This window comes from Lycorma delicatula, chromosome 4 (genome assembly GCF_047948215.1).
Source record: "Lycorma delicatula isolate Av1 chromosome 4, ASM4794821v1, whole genome shotgun sequence".
Classification (NCBI taxonomy): Eukaryota; Metazoa; Arthropoda; class Insecta; order Hemiptera; family Fulgoridae; genus Lycorma; species Lycorma delicatula.
Window position 1 is genome coordinate 103410784 of NC_134458.1, and position 26583 is coordinate 103437366.

The following is a 26583-nucleotide window of genomic DNA, read 5'->3' on the forward strand; positions in this document are numbered from 1 at the left end:
TTGGAGAGCTGCATCAAACCAGTCAAATAACTGACGACAAAAAAAAAAATTTTCAGAGAAGTTTTAAAATTGTTTCATGTAAACAAAATAAAATAAAGAGAAGCTTGACTGGCATTGGTGAAGTAATCATTTAAAAAAAAAGTTTTGTGTATTCATAATCAGAATTGTTCTTACTTCAGTTAGAGGTAGTCCTTCTATGAGTCGATCATCTGTTTACACTTCTTCCTCAGTTCTTTGGCCCATATTTTATTGCTGCTTTTGTAGATGAGTGTCAGCCATTGCCCTGGCTCCATACGTGATGTTTGCGTGCTACCTGGTGGCAAGTGGAGAGGCCACTTGTTTACTGAGGTTGTTTGCAGGATATGGGTTCAAATTCTAATTTATGTTTTGTCTATTAAAAAAATTTTACTTGTACATTTTTTCTATCTGTATCCAAATGGTAGAATAGTTAAAAAAATGTTGTGCATTGCTTTTATATTTCCTTGATAGTTTTTGATTTTTCAATAGTCAATGTGAATGTTTTCTTCTCAGGAGACCAAATTTAAAATCTTCAAACAGCCGCTTCATTTCCTTGGTTTAAGCCTTGCTCTCCTTTTCAACCTCCATTCTTATCATTTGCTTTCCAGTATGCCTTTTATTTGTTTATCATATCACATGAAGCCATTGCACAATAGCTATAGTGGGGAGGAATTTTTTAGCATTTTAGCAACTTTTTACTTTTTGTTGGCTGACCTATGTTTTATTTTATGAACTTCTCATTGTATGTGCTTATAAACCTTTTAGCTTATAAATAGATGTGTTTCTGTGGTTATATATCCACAAATCAAAGTATGTATGAATGAGTTAAATTGCTTTCTCATAAAAATTTGTTCGTTGTTTTTAATTTTCCTTTTCTCTAGTTAATATTAAAAGCATTTAATCATTTATAAATGGTTTTTGAATGTAAATTGATATTGTGATTTGTTAACAAAGTTTTATAAAAAGGTCCGCCATCTGCAAGAAATATTATTAATATTTTATTTATATAGCTAAGAATGATTTGTTGAGAATGTTTTGTAAATTTATACTTTAACTTTGAACTATATCATTATGATTGTATTTGATGTATAAATGCAGTTGCAGTACTATAATAATTTTATTTTACTTATTTATTTAACCACAAAATTACATTATTATTATTCTTTATGAAAGCAGTGAATTTGCTGCTTATATCTATACTGGAGGGATAGCATCGTGGCTTTTCATTTGGAATATTTTGCATGCTACAAAATTAATTTCTCATGAAGAAAAATTTATTCATTTATAAAAATAAAAATAGTTTTATCTTTAAATTTATAAATGTTTTCCCAGTAAATCCATCTCTTTAAATCACCTAACAGTAGTTGAAGATGATTACTTGTGATTAATTAAAAATATTGGAAAGGGGAGAAGTGATTACAGTTCATCTCTCAAATCATTTCAAATTAATTCTGTTAATGACAATTTTGTAGTTTAGAAGTAGAGTTTTTTTTTAATAAGAAGACTGATCTTGTAAACAATGAAATCACTATTATGAGATGGGGGTCTCTTCACTAAATTTGTTGTTAGATGGGAAAAAATAATATACAATACGGTTTCACTTAAGCATTTTACACATATATGTTATCCAGAAATTTATAAAATTTAGTAACCTAGAAAATTCTCAAAAACTTTTTATAAATTTTTACTTAAAATCTAAAACTTAATGGTCATTTTGTTTACTAAATGGTTGTTATTCAGCACTACAAAACAACTACTTCTAAGTAAGTGTATCTTTAGAATAAGATTTAAAATAACAACTACTGACTAATTTTTTTAAGGTCATTATAAAACCAGTTAAGAGATAGTAATTTTATAATGCTTCTTAAGTACTGTGAATTTATCAATTAATATTTATTATTTCTTCATTTAAAATTTGTTTGTTTATTTTTACTATTTCCTCTGTGGTGCCTGCTCTTGAAGGTTGTTTAACAATTGAAATGTTTTCTAGTGTTAAATTTTAATTTAAAATTTATAAATGGTTTTTGAATTTATTTCAGTAACAATTTTGCTTACTCTTTATGTGCAGAAAATTTATATCTTCTTTTTTTCTATTTAAAGACTGTCGTTATAAGGCAACAAGTTGCTGGTACACCTATTGTTCAAAAGGTTAATGCTCAACCGGGGACAGTTGTTGTAAGTGGTGGTCAGGTTTTCCAGTCTGGACAGATTGTTGTCAGTGGAAATACAGCTACTCAGGTAAAACATACAATCAATTTTTGAAATTTAATATCTTTTCTGTATCAGTCACTTATTGCTATGTGTTTTTACCTTATCTGTGTTTTTTTTTTATTATTAAAAATAAAATTGTTTAAATAATTTAAATGTTCTTTGCTTATTGTTAAATCATTTTGAAGCTTATGTGAAATGGAATTCTTTTAATTAATAACTTTTCAAATTTTGTAAAAATATTTTCAAAACCTGTGTGCGTTTGTGTTTTTTTAGTATACTTATTTTCAGAATACTCTATATTTTTTATATCCAGAAAACACTACATACATGAAACAATTAAGGAAAAGTTTCCATATTCTATTATATAAAAACATGTTGATTTCATGGTATCTCTAATAGATTTTTCTTATTAACAAGTTAGTCACTTATACCCTGCCAATTGCATTTCTTCAGAAAATTTCATACCAAGGAAATTGAAATTGACCTTAATGTAAGAGACTTAAAATAAATAAATACTTATGATAAAATACTAGTCAAAAAAGTTAATTACATTTGAATTAAATACCTATGACCAAAATGAGCTACATATCAATCTAGCTGGGCTTAGGTGAGTTGCAATGTAAATATAGTCTGATAGGTTCTTTTTCCAAATAAAAGCTCAGATTTAAAGTTTTAAATAAAACTTAATGCATATTCTTATAAGAATATTGTTCATAAGTCTTAATGATTATAATATTAGGTTATGCATAAATAAAAAAAAAAAATTAATTATAATGGTGAAAATATTTTAAGCAGAATAAGACACAGTAATTAGCAGAAGTTAAAAATGGCATGGGGAGTCAGGTGATAGATAACATGGATAGAAAGTATTTAAAAAAAAGGAAGTGAAATTGTTAATTCAGTACTATTAAATTATTTTTTTGAAAGTTTTTAGGGTTTTGATGTTTTTTAATGTAAAACACTTAGATAAGGACAATTTCTGCAGTGGAAAATTTCCAGTCATATGCATCTGTATAAAACTAACTCCATTAACGGCAAGGTATAGTTGTTTATAAGAGAACATTTTCTCATCATACAGAAGTTTATCTTAAAGATTTAAACCAGTTTAGGTGGTAACTAATTCATTTGTTGGGCTGTAGTTGATATCGCTATTTTGAGATGGTAAATCTGACTGGATAAAACTAACTGTCAAATTGTTGTTGAATTTATAGACTGTTGTGAGGCAGTATTGTTGTATCAAAATAAAAATAAATTAAAAAAGTGACTTAAAATATTTTTGCTTTATGTTAGTATTTTTGTCTGTAGATTTAACCTCTTGTAGTTAAATTGCTTGATAAATGTTTTTGTTAAATTGTTTTATGCTATCAAGAGGCTTATTCACCTATACTGTATCATTCTTATAACTAAAAGTGCTTTTAATCAAATTAAAATTAAAAAAAAAAAACAAAAAAAAACTTTTTAAAAACTGCTTGAATGATTTTGAATTCTCTTTCAATATCTGTCAACAAAAAACAGTCCACATATGTCAAATGTCTGAGAAAAATAAGGTTTGTCATTTTTCAAAGTTATTATTAGCATTATTTTTTTAATTTACACAAAACTAACATGCTGATAATATTTTAATAACAAATAAATTTGAAAAAATATAAATAAATAAATTTATTAATACTACTGATCAATTTGTAATACATAAACATTTTAGACATATCATTTAATTACTTTTTTGAGCGATTTTTATATTAATTTTAGTTATTGTTTTTAATGTAACATTTGGATTTATGACATATTTGAGAAGTGCGTGTAGAAGAGTTTCCAGATATTGTCATTTATATTTTTATATTTTAGGATATATTGAAATTATTCTTCGACATAGCTATATAGATTTTATGATAAATTTTATATTTATTTATTAAGTTTCTGTTGTATGTTACTGATATGATTTAATTAAATGAACACCAAACATTAAATTTTATAGTCGGCAGATTTTTTACGCGAGAGGAATAGTTAAATTCCACTTATTGGGCAATAAATTTTTTTTACATTTTTTTTGTGATTTTATCATTTTATAAAGATTTAGAAGTAATAGATACATTTTGTATTTTCATTTTTTATAAAGGTATATTTATACATGTGTCTTATTGTTTTTTTCCTGTACTTTATTCTATTTAATGAAAGATGAAGCCTAATTTTAGAACCACGTACCTCTTCAGGGATGATTAATGCTTATTTTGGAGCTTGTATTTTAAAATTGTACAATATCTAGATATTGTGTAGAAATTATTTTTGTACGTTACAGCTGTAAGAAAAAAGAAAGTATACCTGGTTTTTAGACTATTTATGAAGATTGTCTTTGAGATCATGTATCACAAATAGTTTGCTACATAAAAATATTATTTTTAATAGGAAATATTCCTGATAATTCTTTTACAATATCAGTAAATTTTTGATCTCAAAATATACAGTGAAATATTTCAAACATCGTCATTCTTGCTTTTGAAGCAATGATTCAGAAATATCTTGAGAGAGAGGTTTGTCATTCTTAATCACATTTTTATGAAAGAAATACAATTTGTTACTGTGGATTACAAACTTGATTTAAAAATAAATCTTGCTCTGTTCTCTTAAACATCAGGAAAACAAAAAAATAAATGTGTTTCAAATCATTAAACAAGATTGTTTTAAAATAAATAATGTAAGAAATGCAGAATATTTTTACCATCTACACAGCAGATTTAATTAAGAAAACTGTATTCTGTTATTATGATAATACAATTATATCAGTTCTGGTGAGCTAGTGAGTTGGTTATTTTGAAGGAAATATTAAAAAGTAATAGAGTTGAGACAAATTTATGGCTTATATTTTATTTCTGGAGTTTAATTAAAAATATAATGTGATTTCTTCAAGAAAATCTGTTTCATCTTAAGAATGTCGTTTCTTCTTAAGAAGTATATATTTTTGACTGATTGCCAAAATAAATTATAGTGAGAATTTCTTAGAACAACTCCATCAGAGTAAAATATGGGTTATTAAAGTTTATTTTTTACAGTATTTTGAAAAATAATCAATCCTAACTAATAACATTGGTTGGCATAAAATTTGGAACTGAAAAGTGAGTAGGTGTTCTACATAGTATTTTCTATGCTGAATCTGAATATGTATTCTGAAACAACCCGTCACGTAACGTTCTTTAATTACAACCCCTTAAATTTATTTGTTTCATCATTTGTGGAACAAATAATACAAAGTTAGTATATCTTTATGTTTGCTGATTCAAATCTGATTTATATTGTAATGCATGCTGTAGACCTATATTTGATGCATAACAATTGAATGATGTCATTTCATGTCAAGTCAGACATGTGCAAACCTATCAGTGAGTCAAGCAATGAGTAATTCGGTATGAAATTTTCTTCGGTATGAGTTCAGCTCTTGATATGACTTGCTGTGTTCTTTAGTTGTGGTAGTGGTTTTATCATACACATATTACAAAGATTGTTTCAGAAGTGATGCCATAAATTTAGTAAAAGATTTTTATGACAGCGCAACTTCCGGTATTATTTTATTGAAAATCAAGATTTGTTAAGTTTTGTGTGTATGTGTGTTTCACGTTGTGTTTCATTGCACTCCATGGTGAAACAGTTTGTGAAGTATTTTAAGTCAATAATTATTTATAAATTCAGATTTATTTATTTTATAATTAAGTATTTCTTCAGTTTACTTTCATTCATTAAAACATTTTGAATTTTACAATGAATAAAAATCAGGCTTGTAAAAAAATTCTCCTAATATTTTTTGTTATGTTTGTGGAGAATTTACCACCAAAAGTGAATGAAAACCAGTATCGAATCTGCTGAAAAATATCCCCTTATAAACATTATTTTGACTGTCCCTTGGGAGATCAAGATAAATCCTGGCTTCACATGTAGCATGCATCAACTGCTACGTTAAACTAACCCAGTGGTTAAAAGGAAAAGAGTATTTGCCTTTTGGCAAGAGCCTATGAACCTTTATGATGATTGCTATTTTTGATTAACAAATGTACTGGTTTCAATTCAAAACAATAAAAGTAGTTTTGCACACCCAAATGTTCATTCAGCTATGAAACAGTACTTCTTCATGGTGTTGATTTACACATTCCGATTGCACCAATTTCTTAGAAAGAAATTTCTGAATCCCCAGAGGACTCAACTGATGAATCCTCAACATCAATAGATATTAATTACATTGCAGAAGAATCAAATACTGAACCACACCTCATCACACTAGCAGAACTGAGCGACATAATTTGTGACTTGTATTTGTCAAAACAACATGCAGAACTCCTAGGTTCATGTTTTAAACATTGGAATTAAATAAGTGTACTAAAATTTTAGTATATAGAAATTGAAATGAAAATTTACTGAAATACTTTAGAAGGGAAGAGATGGTTTAATTTGTTTATGCCATGATGTTAGGGGCTAATGTTTGAACTGGACATTGAATATGTTATTTATGATCGCTGTGTATAGACTTCAAAAAGAAACTTGAAGGTAGTGTTGTTGCATAACTCGAATAAGTTTTCTTCTATACCAACAGCACATGCTGTTGGATTAAACGAAACATATGTAAGTAAATAAAAGATTTTAAAAGCTATCAAGTATGATGAATGCTCATGGCGAATCATTGCAGACATGAAAGCGATAGAGCTTCTTCTCAGTCTCCAGAGTGGCTTTATAAATTATATGTGTTTGTGGGATAGTCGAGCTACACTATGCAGTTAAAGATTAGCCAAAAATAAATTAGTTTACCCCACGAAAGGAAAATATTGTCAATATTCCCCTTGTCAAAGCAGATGGTATTATTTTACCACCTCCACACGTAAAACTTGGCCTAATGAAGAATTTTGTAAAAGCATTAGATAAAGATGGAAACAGCTTTAAATATTTAGCTGAGATTTTTTTTTACAATTAAGTGAAGCCAATTTAAAGAGGGCCACAAATAAGAAAATTCATGAAAATATATTTGACAGTAAACTGAATCCTAAAAAGCTAGCAGCAGGAAGTCGAAGATGTTTTCACTGGTTTTCTTGGTAACAAAAAAACTGAAAACCATGATCAGCTTATAAATGAATTCTTAGTGAAGTACAAAAATTTAGGCTGCAGAATGTAATGGAAAATTCATCTTTTACATTCTCATTTGGGCTTTTTCCCTTTAAACTCGGTTGATATCAGCGATGAACAAGGAGAAAGGTTCCACCAAGATATATTGCAGATGGAACAACGTTAATCTATGATGCTACTGCTGGATGATAAAATGAGAAGATTTCACTGAACACAAAAGGAAAATAAGAAAAAAGATATTAAGATAAATTTAAATTCTGCAAAATAAAGGTAGGAATTTTTATTGTAATTACTATTATTATTTTTTATTCTACTATTAAGAAGTTTCTCAATATTTCAAAGAGTCAAAACAATGAGAGATGGATAAAAAATAAATTACACCCTTGCTGTGTTCTTGAACTGAAAGGGATATATTAATGTCTTGTGGTGGCAGCACTGGTTGTGTTGTCTTCACACTCCCCCAGCAGCAATTCTGTACAACATCCAGTACGTGTTGTCAATATAGCGTGTCCTCTAGAGGTTCTGTCCAGCATAGAAGTGCATTCAGTAGTCTGATTTTTGTGGGAAAAAATTACAATTGTGAAATTCATCACCAAATTGTTTAGGTATGTGGTGAGAATGCAATGTCATGTCCCATGATCAAAAAATGATGGGAAGAACAAATGTGAGTGATGAACTGCGTGCTGGGCATCCTTCAACTGCAAACGTGACTTGTGGTAACACTGAATGCATGAATAAAATTATCTTGAGTAACTGGCACATTAAAATTAGAAAGATTGCAAATGAACTTAACATCAGTTATGGTAATGTGTCTGCAATTATTCATGATGAGCTTTGTTACCATAAGATGTGTGCACGATGGGTGCCACATCTGTCGACTGACAACCACAAACATCAATGTTTTGCATCTGCTCTTTCTTTCTTCAGTGTGACAGTCTTTTTTGATTTTGAGGGAGTTTTTACAGTGTGAGTTTTTACATTTATGCCTCTAGGAACAACTGTCAATGTCGAATCTTACTCTGTGAAACTTAAAAGAGTTGCGTAAAGCCATTAAAGATCAAATTCCCAGAAGATTGAGCGATTGAGTCGTTTTTCTTCACAACAACCCTACTCCTCATTCAGCTCATGTGACAAAAGAGTTACTGCAAAAATTCAAGTGGGAAGTGTGGTCTCATCCACCTTATAGCCCTGACCTAACGCCCTGTGACTACCACCTCTGTTGGTCTTCTCTCAAGTGAGATCTGAGAGAAAAGCGTTCACTAATAATGATGAACTGAAGAAAGCGGTTCTTAAATGGTTGAAGGAAATAGGAAAAAATTTTTATGTGAGTGGAAGTGAAAAACTTGTCACAAGTATGAAAAAGTGTTTTGAAAAACTTTGTGATTATGTTGAAAAATAGATAAAAGTACGTAGTTTTTTGTTCAATAAAAAAAAAATTGTTTTATAAATGTGTGTTTGTTTCATAGAGGGGGTGTAACTTACTTTCTGATCATCCCTCGTAAAAATCTGAGGGTAATGAAGAAAAACTGATTTAATTTCAAGATTCAGCACAAAAAGTATATTCTACTTCACCTACTTTTATCTCAGTTCCAATTTTTTTTTTTTTTTTTTTTTTTTGTCCTATGTAATTAGTTTATTATGCAACTGGATTTTTTGCTTTGTAACATATGAGTTTGTTTCTGTCTGCTTTCTGATGTAAAACAGCACTCTCATTTTATAATATTAGTATAGTGTTAGTTTCATGCCAATTTCACATTATCATGAGTAAATCAAAAAGAAAACATTTTTAAACATTAATTATAATTTTTAATTATGTTATAAAATATTTTATAGAACTATAATGATAATTAGTAAAGAGAAATGGTGGTTTATGGTGTAATTAAATGTATATATTTACATATGAAATTCAAATTATTATAAATTAAGAAAATCTTGGTACGTTTTGCTTTCTTGACCAATGCTCATTGCATGTGATGTATTTTGAGATATGAAAACTATCTACACTTCCAAAAGGAAAGAGTTGTTCTACAGTATTCTCATCTGTATCAATTTTATTAGTTATAATGTCAGTTGTAAAAGACAATATTATCCCTGCATAGAAGTATGTATTTTTTCATTGTAATCATAGAAGTAAAATTCTTGACTAAAGTATTTTTTTTTTTTTATTCTGAGATAAGTATTGTGTACAGATATGATATACATGTAAACATTGCTGTAGACATGAACTGTAGTTGGTGGATCTGTTTTAATAAATCATTTTCTCCAGTTCTTACCTCCCTACCCTTATACTCACACACACTCCCCTTTGTTCACATCTCACTTGCGAACTGTATAGCATTTCTTTGTCTTACTCATTATCTGATGAAATTGTTTTACATATTTATAATGCTTATAATTATTATTTTAAATGTTTCCTATCGCTCTGTGCTGTTGTTCAGTTTTCTGCTGTGTTAATAAACAAGGGTCTCGTACTTGTTAATGTATAATCACAGATGTTATTTTCTATAACATTATTGGAAAGAGATTTACAATGTTGGTGAAACCATGAAGGGAAATTGTAGCAGTACTTCAGAATTACTTAAAAGGAGCAGTTATACTGGACTGATGGTTTATAAGAATTTATTTATTTTAAGTTAATATTAAGTATTTCTTGGATGAGAATTCATATAGAGCTTTTGTGATAATAATGGAAGAATTGTTTAAGGAATAAACTACTTATTGCAGAAATTTGAAGGCACTTAAATAAAATCAGAAATTGAAAAATTTTTTTTTGAAAATCAGATCTTGGAAAAAACTACAAAAAACAAGACTCAGCTTTATCATAATGTATATGCAGAAAATATTTTATTTGAAATGTATTTCAAAGAAAGAAAATTTATTGTGTGATATATCTTTCATATTGATTATTTTGTGATGGATAGAGTAAAGTCAAGTTTGTTTATGTATGAAGAATTAATTTTATTTATGGTATTTGTTTTTATTTTTGTGGGTCGTAACTGTAACTCTTTGTTCAAAAAAGCAAACCAAAACATAGTAATAATAATGATAGTTAAAAAAGGGAATTGAATTATCGGGTGACTTTGTACGGCAGGTCGGTCAGTTGGTGGTGAGTAATGCCAACTTAGCTCAACAATTGGCAACAGGAAAAGCCCAGCTGGCCACAATCAACGGCCAACAAGTACTGATCAGAACAGCACAAAGCAGTGCTGCAGTCAGTTCCAATATGATTTTGAAGACACAACAACAGCCACAAACTGCCGTCAAAGTTATCAAATCCCCTACAACGACGTCATCAACGGTTGCCAGTGGTGGTGCTTCTGCAAACCAGACATCACCGACGAAGACCAGTCCCTCGCAGGGTAAAGTTACTTCAACACCTACTAAATCAACAGCGGTATCAAATGTCACCAACACCACTACTAGTACCACAAACTCCACTAATATTATGCAGGTTAGAGCCACTACCTTTTACTTTATATACAAGTGTTAACATGCTTGTCATTTGTTTCGTTTGGTAGTTGGTTTTTCCCTTCTTGTGCTGAAAATAATAATTGCATTGTGTTCATCTGTTTGTAAGTAGTGGCCATACCTTTATTGGGAATGTTTTGCACTGATAATATTTTTTAAACTTTATGCAAAAAAAGTATATATTTTGAGTTCAAGATTCCAGACATTTTATTTTAATGTTTACAAGTTGTAAAAACATTAGATTAAGTTTGTTATTTAAAAAAAAAAGAAATAGAATACAGAAATTTTTTTGTGGAATAATTTGAATATTTATTTTATTTCAGTTTTATGTATTAAAAAATATCTATTTAGATCTTTAAATAAAAAAAAAAAGTTAGTGGTAAATAAAATTAAAAGTAAAAATGTCTGGAACCGTTTTCTTTTACGTTTCTTCTGGTACTTTATAATTGTGTGTTTAAGAGGTTCATGAGGAATGCAAATTTTTTGGTTTAAATCACCATTATTATTATTTAACTATTTTTGGTTAATATTCTAGATTCTAGTTGAATTGAAATCGATTAAACTATCTTTTTTCATATCTAATAACTAATTGTTCACTGTAATTAATTTTTCATTTTAATGTAATATCTTTTCGTTTCAAAATCTGCAAGATGTATATCTGAGGCATCCAGAAAGTAAAGAACATTTGTGCTTGCATTCATGCTGGTTGACCTTCTAACAATAAAAATTTTGTTATAAGTGGTCTGAGAAAACATTTGGTCTACTCATTATTACTTTTTCCCAAGTGTTGAAAGTGTTGAGAAAGTAAAATATTCTACCAAATGTGGAATTCAAAGTGTGTTGTAGTTTTTGAATGCAAGAAAAATTTGCCCCATAAAAATTTATTGGCAAGTAAGGAAATTATGTGTACGGCGGTGAAGTGGGTAAATTAATCAAACATGAAAAAAATGATATCATGTTCAATTAAGGAGATCAAATTTTGTGACAGTTGCTGTGGGCAACCCTCTCTTGTGACTGATAAACTGAAACAAAAAATTGAGAATGAGTTTCATAAGAGATAGATGTATGATTCACATTTGATGAGTTATTTAAGAAAACAGGAGGAAGCAAATAGAGTAGCTTGGACATTCTTCTGTAAATATTAACAAGATAGCGATGAATTTTTTAATCATATTATTTATGGTAATGAATATAGATATATCATAAAATTACTGAAAGGAAACACCAATAAGTGGAATGGCATCATATAGGAACTCCTGTTAAATCAAAGTTAATCACAATGCTCAAGAGAAATTGATGGTATGTCTTTTCTGAGACTGAAAAAACTTCTTGTTGATTTCAGGTGAAGTGGAACTACAGCAATTTAAGATGCTTACTGTAGTGAACTCTTATTTGGCTCCACTGCACATTACAAAATAAATGACATAGCGTACTGTCAAGTGACTAGTGTTTTATTTTTATACATATCCACTCAGTTGCAACTGCTTAAATTTGCCTGGGAAGTATATGACTACCCACCCTTATTACCACTGTGTTCTGGCATACAGTGATTTTCATTTGCCTCCTAAACTGAAAAAATATTTAGGCAGTATTCATTTTAGAATTGGTTATGAGGTTAAAAAGTTATCATTGAGTGGCCAATAAAATTAATGGTAGATTTCTATAATAGTAAGGTAGAAAAGCTAATCATGTAAATTAGTTTTAATTTTTAAAAAAATGATTATTACAAAAATTAAGAAAATTCTGTTGTAAAAACCAATTACAAACTTTAAATTACTAGTTGATACTTGTTTTAAATTTACTTATTACAGCCAAATGCACTTTACTTTTTGGAAGAAAAACTGGTTTTATGGTATCATTGATCTCATTAACTTTATATTGAATATGTAGCACTAACATTTTAACATTGCATTTAGTTTAAAAAAGAAAATGTGATGTTTCTGTTAATTATGTTTTATTTAATTGTTTCTGTATTTATTATAATGATAAAGTGTATAATTTGTGATTATGTTGTCTTATGAGGTTTATGAAAAGACTTTGATAATTCTAGTTTGTTATAATTTAATTAACTTGAAATCATTTCAATAACTTAATTTGTGGATAAAAATGTTTTATTAAAAAAAAGTACTTTTATATAGTTCATAATAAACCGGTAAACTACTTTACGGATAGTGTGATAATTAATGTTATTTAAAGATATTTTATAAAGGCAAAATAACAAAACAAAATCCTGTGGGATAGGATTTCATGTCGTTTTTTTATGTAGCGCTTCAAAGATTTTTAGCTTGTTTGTTGTTGGCATTCACAGTAGTTCTGCGATCACTAAATTCTTGTTTGAACTTCTTCACTCAAGGAGATAATGAACCGGCCATTGCATTGACTGTTGCTTTGTCTCAGTGTTTGAATAAGAAATCGCCTATATTCATCACCTTCATTTTAATAACACTGCAGAAATTTATGCAATGCAGCAAGTGTTTTTGTGTGTGTGTATGTGTGCGCATATGCATGCATGTCAGTCAGTTAACATCTTTGGTACCCATCTGGCACACATTTCTTTATGGCCCAAGTTTCCAGTCAAAACTTCATAAATCAAAGGTTGTTAAACATCAGGAAACATCAAAGAAATTGTGACACAGTGAAGCGCCAGTTTTCTCAAATTTTTTCATAACCTTTTTAATCAAATCATCCGTTATCACTGATGGCCAGCCACTATGTTCATCATCATGAATGTTTGTTCATCCTTCTTGAAACGAACAGCACCACTGTCTTAGTTTAGTATCGCTTATAATGTTTAGCTTATAAACATCACAAATTTGCCTGTGAATTTTAGCAACAGAATTTCTTTTTTCCATCAAAGATCAGATTACTCGTCCTACTTCACACTTTGTGGGATCACAGATTGTATCACTCATTATAAATGGATGAACGTAAACAACTTAAAGCTACTAACTATTGTTGCTAACAGATGACTGTTGAGTGACATTTGTTTACATCACATATATGTAGGTGGCAAATTCAAAATGGAAATTACTTTACACAAACACACCTTGTCTATGAATACTTACATTGATAAACTGATTTAAGTTCCTTAACTATTTAACCTTAATATCTCTCATACTGTTTTAGCTGTATAGCTTTCTCAAAGTAGCGCATGAGAAATGTATACACAATTTTTCAGTAATGTGGGAATTTGGTGAACGATTATTTGTCATATTTGAGTTTGAATTGTTAATGAAAGTAGTTAGTGGCTTATGACAAATATTTGGGAATTCTTCTAAAATTTTCTTTGATTAGAGAGCTAGTTATATATGTTCTTTTATTTTTTTACACTTTTCTTATAGTTCAGGACGATGTTTGACTCCCATCAAAGTTTAGTATACCAATATGTGAGAGTACCAATATATAAGTGATACACAGTGTGATACCAACTTGTGTAAACAGCATTAATTTTCTCTGTTGACATAAATCATTTCTGCAGCTTATAATGTATTGTGTTACAGTCTCTTAATGTTATATTATTAATTTGTTTTTATTTTTATATTACTAATAATATGTAGTAAATATACATAAAGTAAAATTACCAATGAGTTTTGGCAGATTTCGTCCACGTTTACAGTAGTGGCTTTTTTTTGACTTTGAAAATAATGATCAAGGTTCAATATATAATGCATTTATTTCTTCTTCAGAAAGAAGAAACTTTTAAAACAGTTAATTTTTAAACTTTCCAAAATGATTTTCCATTATTGTGCGTACCAATATTATCTTGTGCGTGTTGTTAATTGAATATTTTATATTGTTCATTCTGCTACTGTTTAGTGCATAATGTAACTGCCAGTTTTAATTTTGTTCATTAATCTTGACCTAGTTATTGATGTATAAATAAAGTAGAAATCTTATATTTTAATTTTAGTATATTCAAATAATTAATATTATTTTAGCCATCTTTATTTTACTTAAAATTTGCTCTATAAAATTCATAAGTTTTAATAAGAAAAAATAAACAATATGGGCTAATCAGCAATAAATTCCATTTAAAATGATATGTAATACTTTGTGGTTATTGAAGTACTTAAGTTTAAAGAATTGTATTTGCTACTTGAATAATTAATAATTATTTAAGTGTAAAAGAATTATTCGTCATAAATGTAAATTTAATGTATAACGTATATGAAAAGTAATCTTCTCAGAGGTTATTCACCTTAGTATACTACTTACATGATTATTCATTTCTTTAAAAAGGTAAAATAAGTAAATTATAGGAATACAAAAAAATCATTTATGCCATAAAATTGAAAAGAATGAATTTGAAGTTTACCAAATGCTTTTGCCGGCAACAGTAAGTTAGTCTTGTTACAATTTTGAATTTTGGATAAAATGGTAAATTGTCCTTCAAACTGATGGGTTCCACTATATCTGGATGTGTAACTTCATAAAGATAAAGGAATATGGATAAGTTATAAATTATACCATTTTAATTTGTCATAATTGCAGTTAAACTGCTATCTCCTCATCAGTAAACTTAAATAAACCTAAATACAGTTTGATGTTTATAGTATAGTATTTCAGTAGAATGCAAAGTTGTATCCTAATTTCATGTAGAAATGCTAAGATGACCTTAGTGATGAATGTTTTATTAAAAAAAAATTTTTTTCTAAATTTACTGAGTGTATACTTCAGCCAAACAGATATTTAGGAACACCTTACCTAAAAGTTACACTAGTTGCTGTATTACTTTGTTTGTGGACTGCTGCATGGTTGGTTTACCAAGATTGTGATGTAAATGGCTATTTTTGCATTTATATAAGTAACAATTTCATAAATCTCAGTGATATCTGTTTTACTTATTTTGTTTTCTTTTTAGACCTTTTTTGTTTTGTGTTTTCAGTTCATTTTCATTTTTTATTCCTATTTTACAACTTAATTGAAAATTTAATATTTTACTAAATGTCTTTTTTTTAAAACTAATTGCTACATTTAAACACTTATATTGCTTTGTATTCAACGCTTTGCTTTTCTTTAAATTTTCAGTTGTTTGTTTGTATACCATCATAAATTTTAAATGTTGTCTAATTAAGCCTTCTTCAGTTCCTGTTCATGAAAAAATGATTACCTTCATTAATTTTTCCAATTTTTTAACCTGTTAATTGAATGTTTTTGTGTAAATAGTCTTAGATTTGTGTTTATTTTCACTTTCTTTAATTTTGCTGTTTCAATTGATATGTGCATGCTTTTTTGTACGTGGATTTTTAATGTATTGCTCTCAAAATAAGTACTTTAACAACATATTTTTCACAATTTTCTCTTATTTAATTATTTTGTATTTATAGATATTTTTACTGTAAATAATCTGTTGCAGAGTCCGTCTAAAACTGTATCAAGTCCTACCCCAGCGGCTGCTGCAGTAGCACCGAGTATGGCTGGAGGAGGTCAATCTGGTGGTGGAGCTGTAACTCCTGTTACTGTCCAGGGTGTACCTAGTTTACCGAATGTATTAACTCCTGAACAGGAACAAGCTTTACTTGCAGGCCAGCCACCTGGTACACAAATAAAAGCAATTACAGCTCAAGTTATTCAGACACCACAGGGCCCTCGTATTGTTTTACAAGGTCTTACTGGTTCTGATTTCACTCCTCAACAGTTAGCAATTGTACAGCAGCAAGTAAAACAACAGTTACTAAAAGGTATTTTTGTGTATGTTAAATTGTGATATTTTAGAATTAGTTTAATATCTTTTACTTTATTGGAGTTATTGATTAAACTGTAGTTGAAAAGGTTTGCATTTTCTTTCATACATATGTCAGTAAATAATAAATGGTAACTATATCATATACATTTTTTTTTACATGTATAGGTATATTTATTACAAACGTAAAATATAAATACAAATGTGTTTGTGTGTGTGTATACATACATACATACATGTATGTTATGTTCATTTCATAACAAATCTACATCAGTTTTATTAAGAATACATAGAATAATAATAATAATAAAAATAAAGTATCTAAGATAAGGGAACTATGAAAAGATTAGAAGTCTAAAGACGATGAGCTTTAATTCAGAAAGGATGGAGACAAAACTCTTTTCTATTCTAATTTTCTTTTAATTTGTTTCTAAGAGAAGAAAGAGATAAAGGAATTTATATTTTAAAGTAGAGTGCAAGAAGAGAAAATGAGAATTTTAATAATTACTTATGATACAGGTGAACAACAAAAATTAATTGTTAAGGAATAATGCTTCAATTTATCCCTTCTGGCATTGAGAGATATCCATGTAAGTGAAAATGGATTAGCTAACAACTCTCGACTTAGTAAGGCTTTGTATAATGACTAAGTTAAGGTTTGAAATAATCTTTAGTATATATATCTTTATGGGAACATTGTTTGAATTGCATAAATAAATACATATAGATATTTATGGACAGATATTTTATTCCGATACGAACATCTTTAAATGTAACTGTAATAGGTATCCTAAATAAATGTAACTGTGCATCTAAACAAAAACATCTGCTTCTTGATCAGTAAAATATAATTTAATTTGTTTTTTTGATATTTTAAGCAGCAGAATTGTGAAATTAACAGCTAAGTTTGTTCACAGCTGATTTCAACATTTCATTGTTATTTATTTTAATCATTGAAGCTTTTTTTTCTTTTTTTTCATGTTTATGACAATGGTTTTCTTTTATATCATAATGTGCATTTTTTGGTTGTAAATCTGTTGTGATTGTGAGTATATGGAATATGTGAAGAAAATGTTTTATTAAAGGTTTCTTTCCTGACATTGAAGTTCCACATTGCAGTGCTGTCCAAAACCTAATAGATAAGTTCCAAGAAAATGGATCTGTCAAAGGGGACGTGCACAAATCTAGAAGATTATCTGTGATGTTAGAGGAAAAGTTTGATAATATTTCTGATTGCATAGCTCAAAATAGAAAAAAAAGTCTCATAGAGAGCACAAATTTCAAGGAGTAATATGCACATAGCACTGACTTAAACATTTAAAATTACCCCTGTACAAAGTAACTGCAGTGCATCAGTTACACAATACTGATTTTCATAAACATATTGGTTATTACCAGTGGTTTTTGGATTTTATGAATAAAAAGGAGATGTTTGCAATGTAACATTTTTTCAGATTAAATTTGTTTCATTTACCAGGCCATTTCAACAGTCAGAACAGTCGGTGTGGTCTGTGAATAATTGTCATGAGATCTTGGAACGACCATTACATGATGAAAAAATTGGATTTTGGTATGTAAAGCAGATTATCAGGCAGTTTTTCCAGAAAATGGTAGACTCAAAATGTTATTGCAATGAAATAATTCATCCTTTCATTGCCCAACTAAATGAGAAAGAGATTAATGGAGCATACTTCCAACAAGATGGAGCGATGTGTCACAGCAATAATGTTTTACTAAATCTTCTGCATTAAGCTTTTGGGGATAGGCTCATTTCATTACAAATATGCCCTCTGAGATTCTGAATCTTACACTCACAGATTTTTATTGGGAGCAATGAAAGGATCTATTTATAAGAACAATCTTCATACCCTGGATGAATTGAAAAATAACATAATTGAATTTAATAAATCTTTTTATCGGCACTGCCCACTATTTTGCTGCTCTTTCAGTTAGTACTGGAGTTCAGCCTTTTTCACTCATTTTATTATATGCAAAATTAAATTTCTTTTAGCAATATATGGAATTTTCCCATATTTTTTTTATTAACTGCCGATTACTTTTTTGTAATATCTACAGGTATTAAAAGAGTTATTTAAAAAAGCCGTAACATACTGTATAACCTTAAATTAAACAGCTGGACTATGACAACTAATAATGTCTGTTGTTTTACTTGGCATATTGTTATTAAAATAAAAGAAAACAAACCTGAAACTATAGTGTGCAAATGATGCAGACCATTAGCATATTTTCCCTGCGATACAGTTATATTAATAACAATAATATCTACCATTGTACTGTAAAGATAATAATTCTATTTATAAAATATTTTTTATCTTATACTGTAAAGATTAGTTGTTACATGCTATACAGTTTGCAAGGATATTTTAAGATCATGTCTGTTGTTTTATATTTGAAAGAAACCAGCCCTTTGATTATAATAATAAAAATAATATATTAATAAATTTTAATTCATTTATTACAAATAGAATAGTCAATTTTTAATAAACATCTAGAATATACTAAGAAAAATAAATTTGTTAAATCATATTGATTAATTAATGTTAAATAACTTTCAGCATTTAATCAGAATATTAAGTAAATTATAAAGTTATAGGATATAAAGTTTACTCTATATTCTGATTCAGTATAAATAAAATAATCGTTTATTTCTAAAAATGTATTGTGTATTATAATATTTAGTAAGTGAATACATGCTTTAATATGGATTCTGTGATTATACGAGTTATTTATTGTTTTTGGTTTTTGATAACAATATTACTTCTGTATTCATGGTTTGGTTTGGGTATTATGTAAGCTTTCTTGTATATTGTATTCTGTGGAACTTCACTCAAAAAGTGGTTTGTATAATTATTACGCAGTAATAAACAATATATTAAATAATATTATAATACTACAATATTATAATATGGTAATACATTCATTGTGTATTTTTTTACAGCTCAAGCAATGGCTGGTAATCAAGGTGTATTAGGACCAACTAAAATTTATCTTGCTGTTCAACCAGCTGTACCAACAGTTGCATCTCAGCCACCCCAACCTACACCTTCAGCTGCAACAACGCCCACGCAAACTCCTGCTACACCTTCTGAAGAAGCTAGTAAACAACAAAATAAAGCTAGAGTTGTCGTTCAGCAGGTTGATCAAGGAGATCCTTCCCAGGTAATGTACAACTCAATAAGTAACAGTTTTTTTAGTTTTTATGTTTAATTATTTTTATTATGTCAAATTATTTGTTTATTAGCTATCGATAGTACCTAAACAAATATTGTCACATTTTTATTAGGATCTTGGGATTATAGTTTTGCATGGTGTTAAAATTATGGTTTTTCATTAGATTTACAGTTTAATTTTTCATGTTGTAATATATATATATATAAAGAATAATGTTTTAACTCTACAGGTATCTTGGCTTTAGAGCAAGTGGGGCTTATTGTGTGTATTGTCATTGAGTAGGAAACTGTCTTGGAGTAATTCATTGATCATTGGTTACCATTAGGAATGTTCAAAATTTTTTTGAGGTCTTATAATTACACTTACTTTTGTGGGAAATAATTATTTTAAATAATCTGAACGGTGTGTATGTAATTCCATTATTGTGAACTTTATCATTCTACATTTATTTTAATAAGGAAGCTAGGATGGATGAGATTGTGATTAAAAATATCCCAGACCCTTGCCAGGATTATAATCTAAGATGAACTAATCTAGAACCTAGCATGCTAAGCTCTTTATTCTCATTATGTTTGAATTTTTTTTTTCTTTTGTTAGGTCGATTTACAGCAGAATTTACTAGTGAATGGACAGCAACAGTTGTTATCGCCTCCAACCTCAAGTACAGTTAGCAGTTCAAATCTTGTTACTACAGTAACCTCGCCTACACAAAACAAATTTGTTGTAACACCTGACTATATTCAGCAGAGTAAGTATAATATTAGTCATCTGTTCTTTTCTTAAGTAGAATATCAGTTTTCAACCTACGACAGATCAAAACTGTGTTCAATTTTGATTCATATCTTGAACCAAGTACATCTTTATTTGTTCATATAAAACTGTGTTAGTAGTATGATTTTTTATTTTTTTTTTTATTTTGATACTTGCTGAGAATAGAAATTTACTGAAAAGAATTGCAAAGACAAAAACATGATGCTTTAGATATGTTCATAGATGTCTTTATGTGTTAGATCGATATGTTAGATCGTCTTTAAAAAAATTTTCATATAGAGGATAGGTAAATACCAGAATGATTTGACTAATGCAAATGATTGATGGTGGTATTGGGTAGGATGAATTGAGAGAGTAGTAAGTAAGAGAAATTTATAAACAGAGTTGGATAGGCTGAAGACATTTCAGGTTTTGAGAGAGAAGCTTGAAAGAAGGAATTAGATGATAGTAGCACTTATGTTACTATCTATAATCCAAAGAGGAAAGGCCTGCCGTAAGGAACTGTTCCAGCTGCACTCTAATTAGCCATACCTTACGTAGTCCGCTGGCTGTAATGCTTGTTGCCTTTCTTTTTTGGAATAACTTTTTTCTATACAATAGTCAGCTACACATGCTGGTTTGAGATTGGCAGCCCAATAACCAAATATATAACTAAGTTCATTGCTGTAAAGCAGAAAGAGGGCAGATCCAGAAAAGATGTCAGTGGGATTTCCAGTTGATATTTACTACACTAGAAATAAAGCAGATTCATTTTTAATGATAATTTTGATTATTTCCTGGACTTCTTTCTGAATAAATACTCTGTTGAATATAACTTTTTATTTTTTTTCCTCTCTAGGCATAAAGAATGCGTTACGGCAAGAAAATTTAAATCCTGAAATCGAAGAGAAACTACTTCAGTTGCAACGATATCAGGAAAAACAGATGAAAGAACCATCATCCATATCAAATACAGTTGTTACTACTGTAAATACTGCCACAGCTTCGCCAACATGTTCATCACCAACTAAGCCATCATCTTCTAATCGTAAAAGACCTCCGTCATCGTCCCCGAGTGATGGACCATCAGGATTAGAACCTGCTAAGAAAAAACCTGTTAAGACTGATAATAAGGATGTCAAGTAAGTTCTTTTTATAGTGTTTTATTCAGTAGAAAATATAAGACATAAATTTTGACCATTCTTTTTTGTTGCCTTTTCATTTACATCTGTGAACTATTTAGTTTATTTATTATTGCTGATTATACTGTCAGTCTTAACATTAGAATTTTTTTTCATTCTCAATGGTATCTGTTATTTCTGTTCTTTTTTTTTAAGGATGTAAATATGTATTATTTAAATGCCAGATACTCTTTAATATTTCCTCTTCTGTACTATGAATTTTATTGTTTTCTAATAGCACTTTCTTCTGTCATAAATATCTAATTAGGGTCATAATCTCATTGGTATGCTGTTTGTAAAATGTTTATTTTTTAATAGTGAAAACGTATTTATTATTAGAATTTTTTTGGTGGGTAGATAGAATTTTTAGATTTAAAAATTGCAGGTCCATTTTAGTTCATTAAATGGGCATAAATCTATTTATGAGAAAGCTTTGAGAGAAAGTTTTATATTAAATCCTTTAGAAGATCTGTAGGATAGTCTGTTCTATGTATTTCACTTATTCTTTTTGTGTTTCTCTTAATTGGTAATTATTGTTCTCTTTTTGTAAGATCACTTCTTATCGCTCAAGTTTATTTTTCTATCTTCATTTCCTTTATTACTAGTCAGTCATATTGTGTTTATTTGATTTTAAACTAAAAACAGCTACTTTCAATTAGCTAGAATACAATATATATATATTCTTCATACAGTTTTTTTTTACACTTTATTACATTTGTTTTAGTTTAGCCCATTCATATTTTTACTTGTCTTTCAACAATTTTTAATATTTTTTCTATTAATATAATTCTTAGTTACATAACATGTTGATCCATTTTTCTAGTTTTTTTTATTTCACCTTTGTCCCTTACCAATACATTTTTTTAATTTTTCTAAGGAGTTTTTCCATCTATAAAATAATAGTATTTGAATGTTATCAACTTTTTCTAGGTGGTAGCTTAAAAGGTTTCCCAAATAAATTTATATCATAAAAATACTATATATTAAAAAGTTTTACATTATATTTCCTTCAAATAAGCTTGCTCAGGCAGCTGCTGACTTTTGATCAGGTAATGAAGTATTTAGAAAGATTTCTGGAACTCAGTCTTTCAATTTCCTTATCAACGTTCTTATTCAATGATTATGTCATCAGTATCCTCATATCATCTTCCTTTTCAAAATTGATTTCAAGTGTGAAATCAAGCAAAGTTGCTGATGGGTCAATCCATAACAAATCATCCAATATAAAGTTAAAGTACGTAAGTAAAGTAAGATTTATTTTCTCGTTTGAGAATCTTACTGCATTTAAAGAGCTGATAACAGGGGTTGTTTTATTGTTAGGATGCTTCATGTTTGTTTTTTTTAGCAGTCATTTTTGATTACACAACCAGTTTTACACTTTTTGAAATTTGCAGAAACTTTAATAACTTACTTGTTTTTAAAGAAATAAATTTCAAACAAAAAACCGCATTAATCTAAAGACATACATACAAAAGCATATTTTAGATTACATACTATATTTTATGTCAAGAGCATATTTGGGTCTTTACTAAAAGAAACGGCTCAAAAATTTAATTTTCTACACAAAGTCTCATTTTTGGAATTAAATATTTTTGGGGAAAATGGACTCTCCTTCAATTTTTTCAGGGGGTGGGGGTAGAAGCTTCATAAAATTACTTTCAGAAAAAGTGACCTTATATTTTTTCGTTAGATTTCTTATGCTGTTTAATTCTTTTTGTTGTATGGAACATATACAAGTAGCATTGATCAAGAAAAAAAGTTATTTCTCTGAGTATTTTTTTAAATATGAATACTTTAAAGAAAGCTTGGCTTGGATATAAGAAAAAGTCATAAAAATACTGTCTTTTCTCCAATAAAAAATTATCTGTATTTTTTTTTTTTTTTTTTTAAATACAGACTAAAATAAATTCAGAAAACTTATATTTTCTAAGCCTTATGTTTTTCTTTGCATTCTCTTTTGTTATCCAAAAAAAAAGAAAAGAAGTCATATACATTCTAATTCAAATTTTGAACCTTTATTCTCAAAAAAAAAAAAAGAAAAAAAAAAGGTTTTATTTCTTTATCAGAATTGCATGACAAGCGTAACTATACAACCTGTGTCGTATTATATGAGTATCAAGAACTGAACTACTTTTTTTTCAGTTATGAGATTATTTCGTTTAAAGAAATTAAATAACTGGGGACCAGTTTATTATTATTTATTATTTTATTTATAAAATAAATAAGTTTATTATTATTATTTTTTGTAAATATGAATACAAAAACCTTTTTGTTAATGTAATAATTAATAAAATTTATTAAATTGGTTTATTATCTATAGAAACTAGAAGTAAGTGTTTACAAAAAAGGCTATTAATGACTAAGTTGAAAAAAGTGAATTTGTATGAATTGATATACTCTGAAAGGATTTTGAGATGCCTTCATTCTCTTTACTCCTGTGGTCTTTTCAGTTGTGTATGTGTATATATATATATATATACTTATAATATATATATACTTTACAGTACATATATATTATATATATATATATGTATTGTAAAGTATGAAATTTATGTTATAAAATATAATTTATAATTAAAGTTCATACCATTTTATTGATAAATATGATGGGATTCAAGGTAAAAAAATGTTAAAAAAGAAATTATGCTGATGATTTGAAAAATATTAAATATTGCAAGTTTATTGAATAAATAAAAAAATAAATAAAAGTAATATAAAATAAATTATAAATAAAAGAAATTAAATTTTGATGGTTACATTAAAAATAGAGAAAAATTTTAAAATCCTTAAGTTTGAAATTAAAAAAAAAGATAGATTAAGATTAATAAAAGAATAATATATAGCTAGTCTCTGGTGAGTGAGTAGATAATCCTTCTCCCAGGGTTGTGGTAATATTAATGTTGAAATTTTTATTTGTTAAATGAACTTTTTGATAATAAATATATTAAAAAATCCTTGGATAGCCTCTTTTATTTATTCTTGCTGCTTCCTGTTCCTGATGAACATAGCTGCTGTTTTGAGTCGAGAGTGAGATTCTGTGAGAGTGTCAGTGAGGGTGTCTTGTTCCTGGAATCCACCATGGCTTATAATATATACATTTGGGATCCTGACGTCATATAGAATGTTCTCAAAACAAATAATTTAATAATACATTTATTACATTGAACTTTCCAGAATGAGTAGTTTCTTTATTAAGTAATATTAATTATTTCAGGATTAATATTAATTATTACAAAATAAAATATCAATAGCTTTGATTTTATTTAATTTAAGACTAGTTGGTGTGGCATACTGCCTTAATATAAATTAGCCTAGGTGTTTTTCCTTTTTAGTTTTTTTATTGTAATAAAAGAAAAAATAGAAAGTATAAACTATACGAATTTTATAATGCATTTATTTAATAAATGTAATTTAATAAATCAAGTTAAAAAAGGTACTAAATAAAAAAAAAATGAGGAAAAAAGGAAATACAAGTCCCTTTGCAATGTGCAAATTAAATTTAATGGGGGTTCCCATGAAGAAATATTTAAGGACCTATCCCTTGGGCTTAAAAATTTAGTACCATGATTACTTAATAGAATAAATGGTAATAAAATTTGGGGCAGTGTGCTTAACTTAGCCACAAAGTATGAATAATTAACTTTTATAATATCTCCAGTTATAAGAAAGTACTAGCTGCTGCTTAGTACTTAATATTTAATAAGTTTTTAATTATTAAATTTATTGATTAAGTCTGCACAAATGCATAACTGAATTTGCTTATAAAAATTGTTATATGAGGAAGTTATTTATAAAATGGTAAAGGTTCAATAAATGTTTATTTTTTTTAACTACATCTCATTTAATAAAAATATAGTTTTCAACTAAGAAAGGTGACACGTACTTAAATATCATCTGCTTTTTTAGCTAAGTAACGTCTTCATTGTGCCAGTTGATTCTCTTTCTTTCTTTTTACTTCCTTGTACAAAGTAAAATAAGTATTGTGATCACAAAAAATTTCAGTTTTCAGCAACAGAAATATCCATTTTGACCATCCCTGAATCCAGTTTGACTAGTTTTGGAGTGACATCTGTACATACTACATCTGTACATCTGTATGTATGTATCTTGCATAACTCAAAAACAATTAGCTGTAGGATGTTGAAATTTTGGATTTAGTGCTGCTGTAGCATGTAGTTGTGCACCTCCCCTTTTGGTTGCAATTAACTACACCAAAAGTGTCCAATAAAGCCCAAAATCCAAATTTTTTGGATTTTGGACTTTTTCTTAACTGCAGTAATAAGCCCTCATTGAGAGCTTTTCAACGCTATATCATAAGTGGTACTTATTTTCATTGTTTCCAGAGTTATAGCCAAATAAAATATTAATTAATGAAATACTTTAATCTTACAAGTGGAGGTACATCAGTTCGAATTTATTAACCTTTTTTTTTTTTTAATATAAAATATTAATAATTATTAATCTGTGATTGTAAAAAAAATTTACAATAAATAGTAATTAAATAACAGTAAGAAAAATCAGAAGTTGTTACTGAAATAAAATTTGATTACTTTTAAAAATGTGTAAATGTAATTTAACAGGTGTACAAGGAAGTCATGTGGTGTCCATATCACATCTTTTTTTTTTAAAGTAAAATAATTACAGTAATTGTTATTTGAAATTATTTAATAAAAATTGTATGTCATTATCGCTCATTTACCACTGAGGTTGGTATGCTTTTAAAGCATTGCACAACCTCAGTGGGTGCCTTGCCTCTAACCTTTTGAGACCCCATCAGATCCGACAAAGTTGTGCCCCACGACAGTTGTTCACCTGGCAGGTCAGGACTCTGTCATAATAATACTGCAATTAAAATAAGAGGAGGTTAACAAAAAAATTATAAAAAATGAAATAAAAATTCTTTAATGCTTAACAGTATTTATATATATTTTACTGAAATTAATCCTTTTAAGATTCATAGTGTTCCACTTGTACTGTTAA

General features: G+C 28.2%; 1 protein-coding gene across 6 annotated transcripts in view; it reads left to right on the top strand.

Moving 5' to 3' along the window:
• Positions 1 to 26583, top strand: part of E(bx) (nucleosome-remodeling factor subunit NURF301 E(bx)) — a 190009-nt gene that overhangs the window by 129769 nt on the left and 33657 nt on the right. For 5 of the 6 annotated variants that reach the window (XM_075363866.1, XM_075363870.1, XM_075363868.1 and 2 more), the window contains exons 27-32: positions 2119 to 2256; positions 10421 to 10780; positions 16154 to 16478; positions 19440 to 19660; positions 20270 to 20420; positions 21282 to 21564. In XM_075363866.1, coding sequence (XP_075219981.1) covers positions 2119 to 2256; positions 10421 to 10780; positions 16154 to 16478; positions 19440 to 19660; positions 20270 to 20420; positions 21282 to 21564 — 1478 coding nt within the window. The remainder of the gene's footprint in view (positions 1 to 2118; positions 2257 to 10420; positions 10781 to 16153; positions 16479 to 19439; positions 19661 to 20269; positions 20421 to 21281; positions 21565 to 26583) is intronic. The other variant, XM_075363871.1, reaches the window with a different exon arrangement.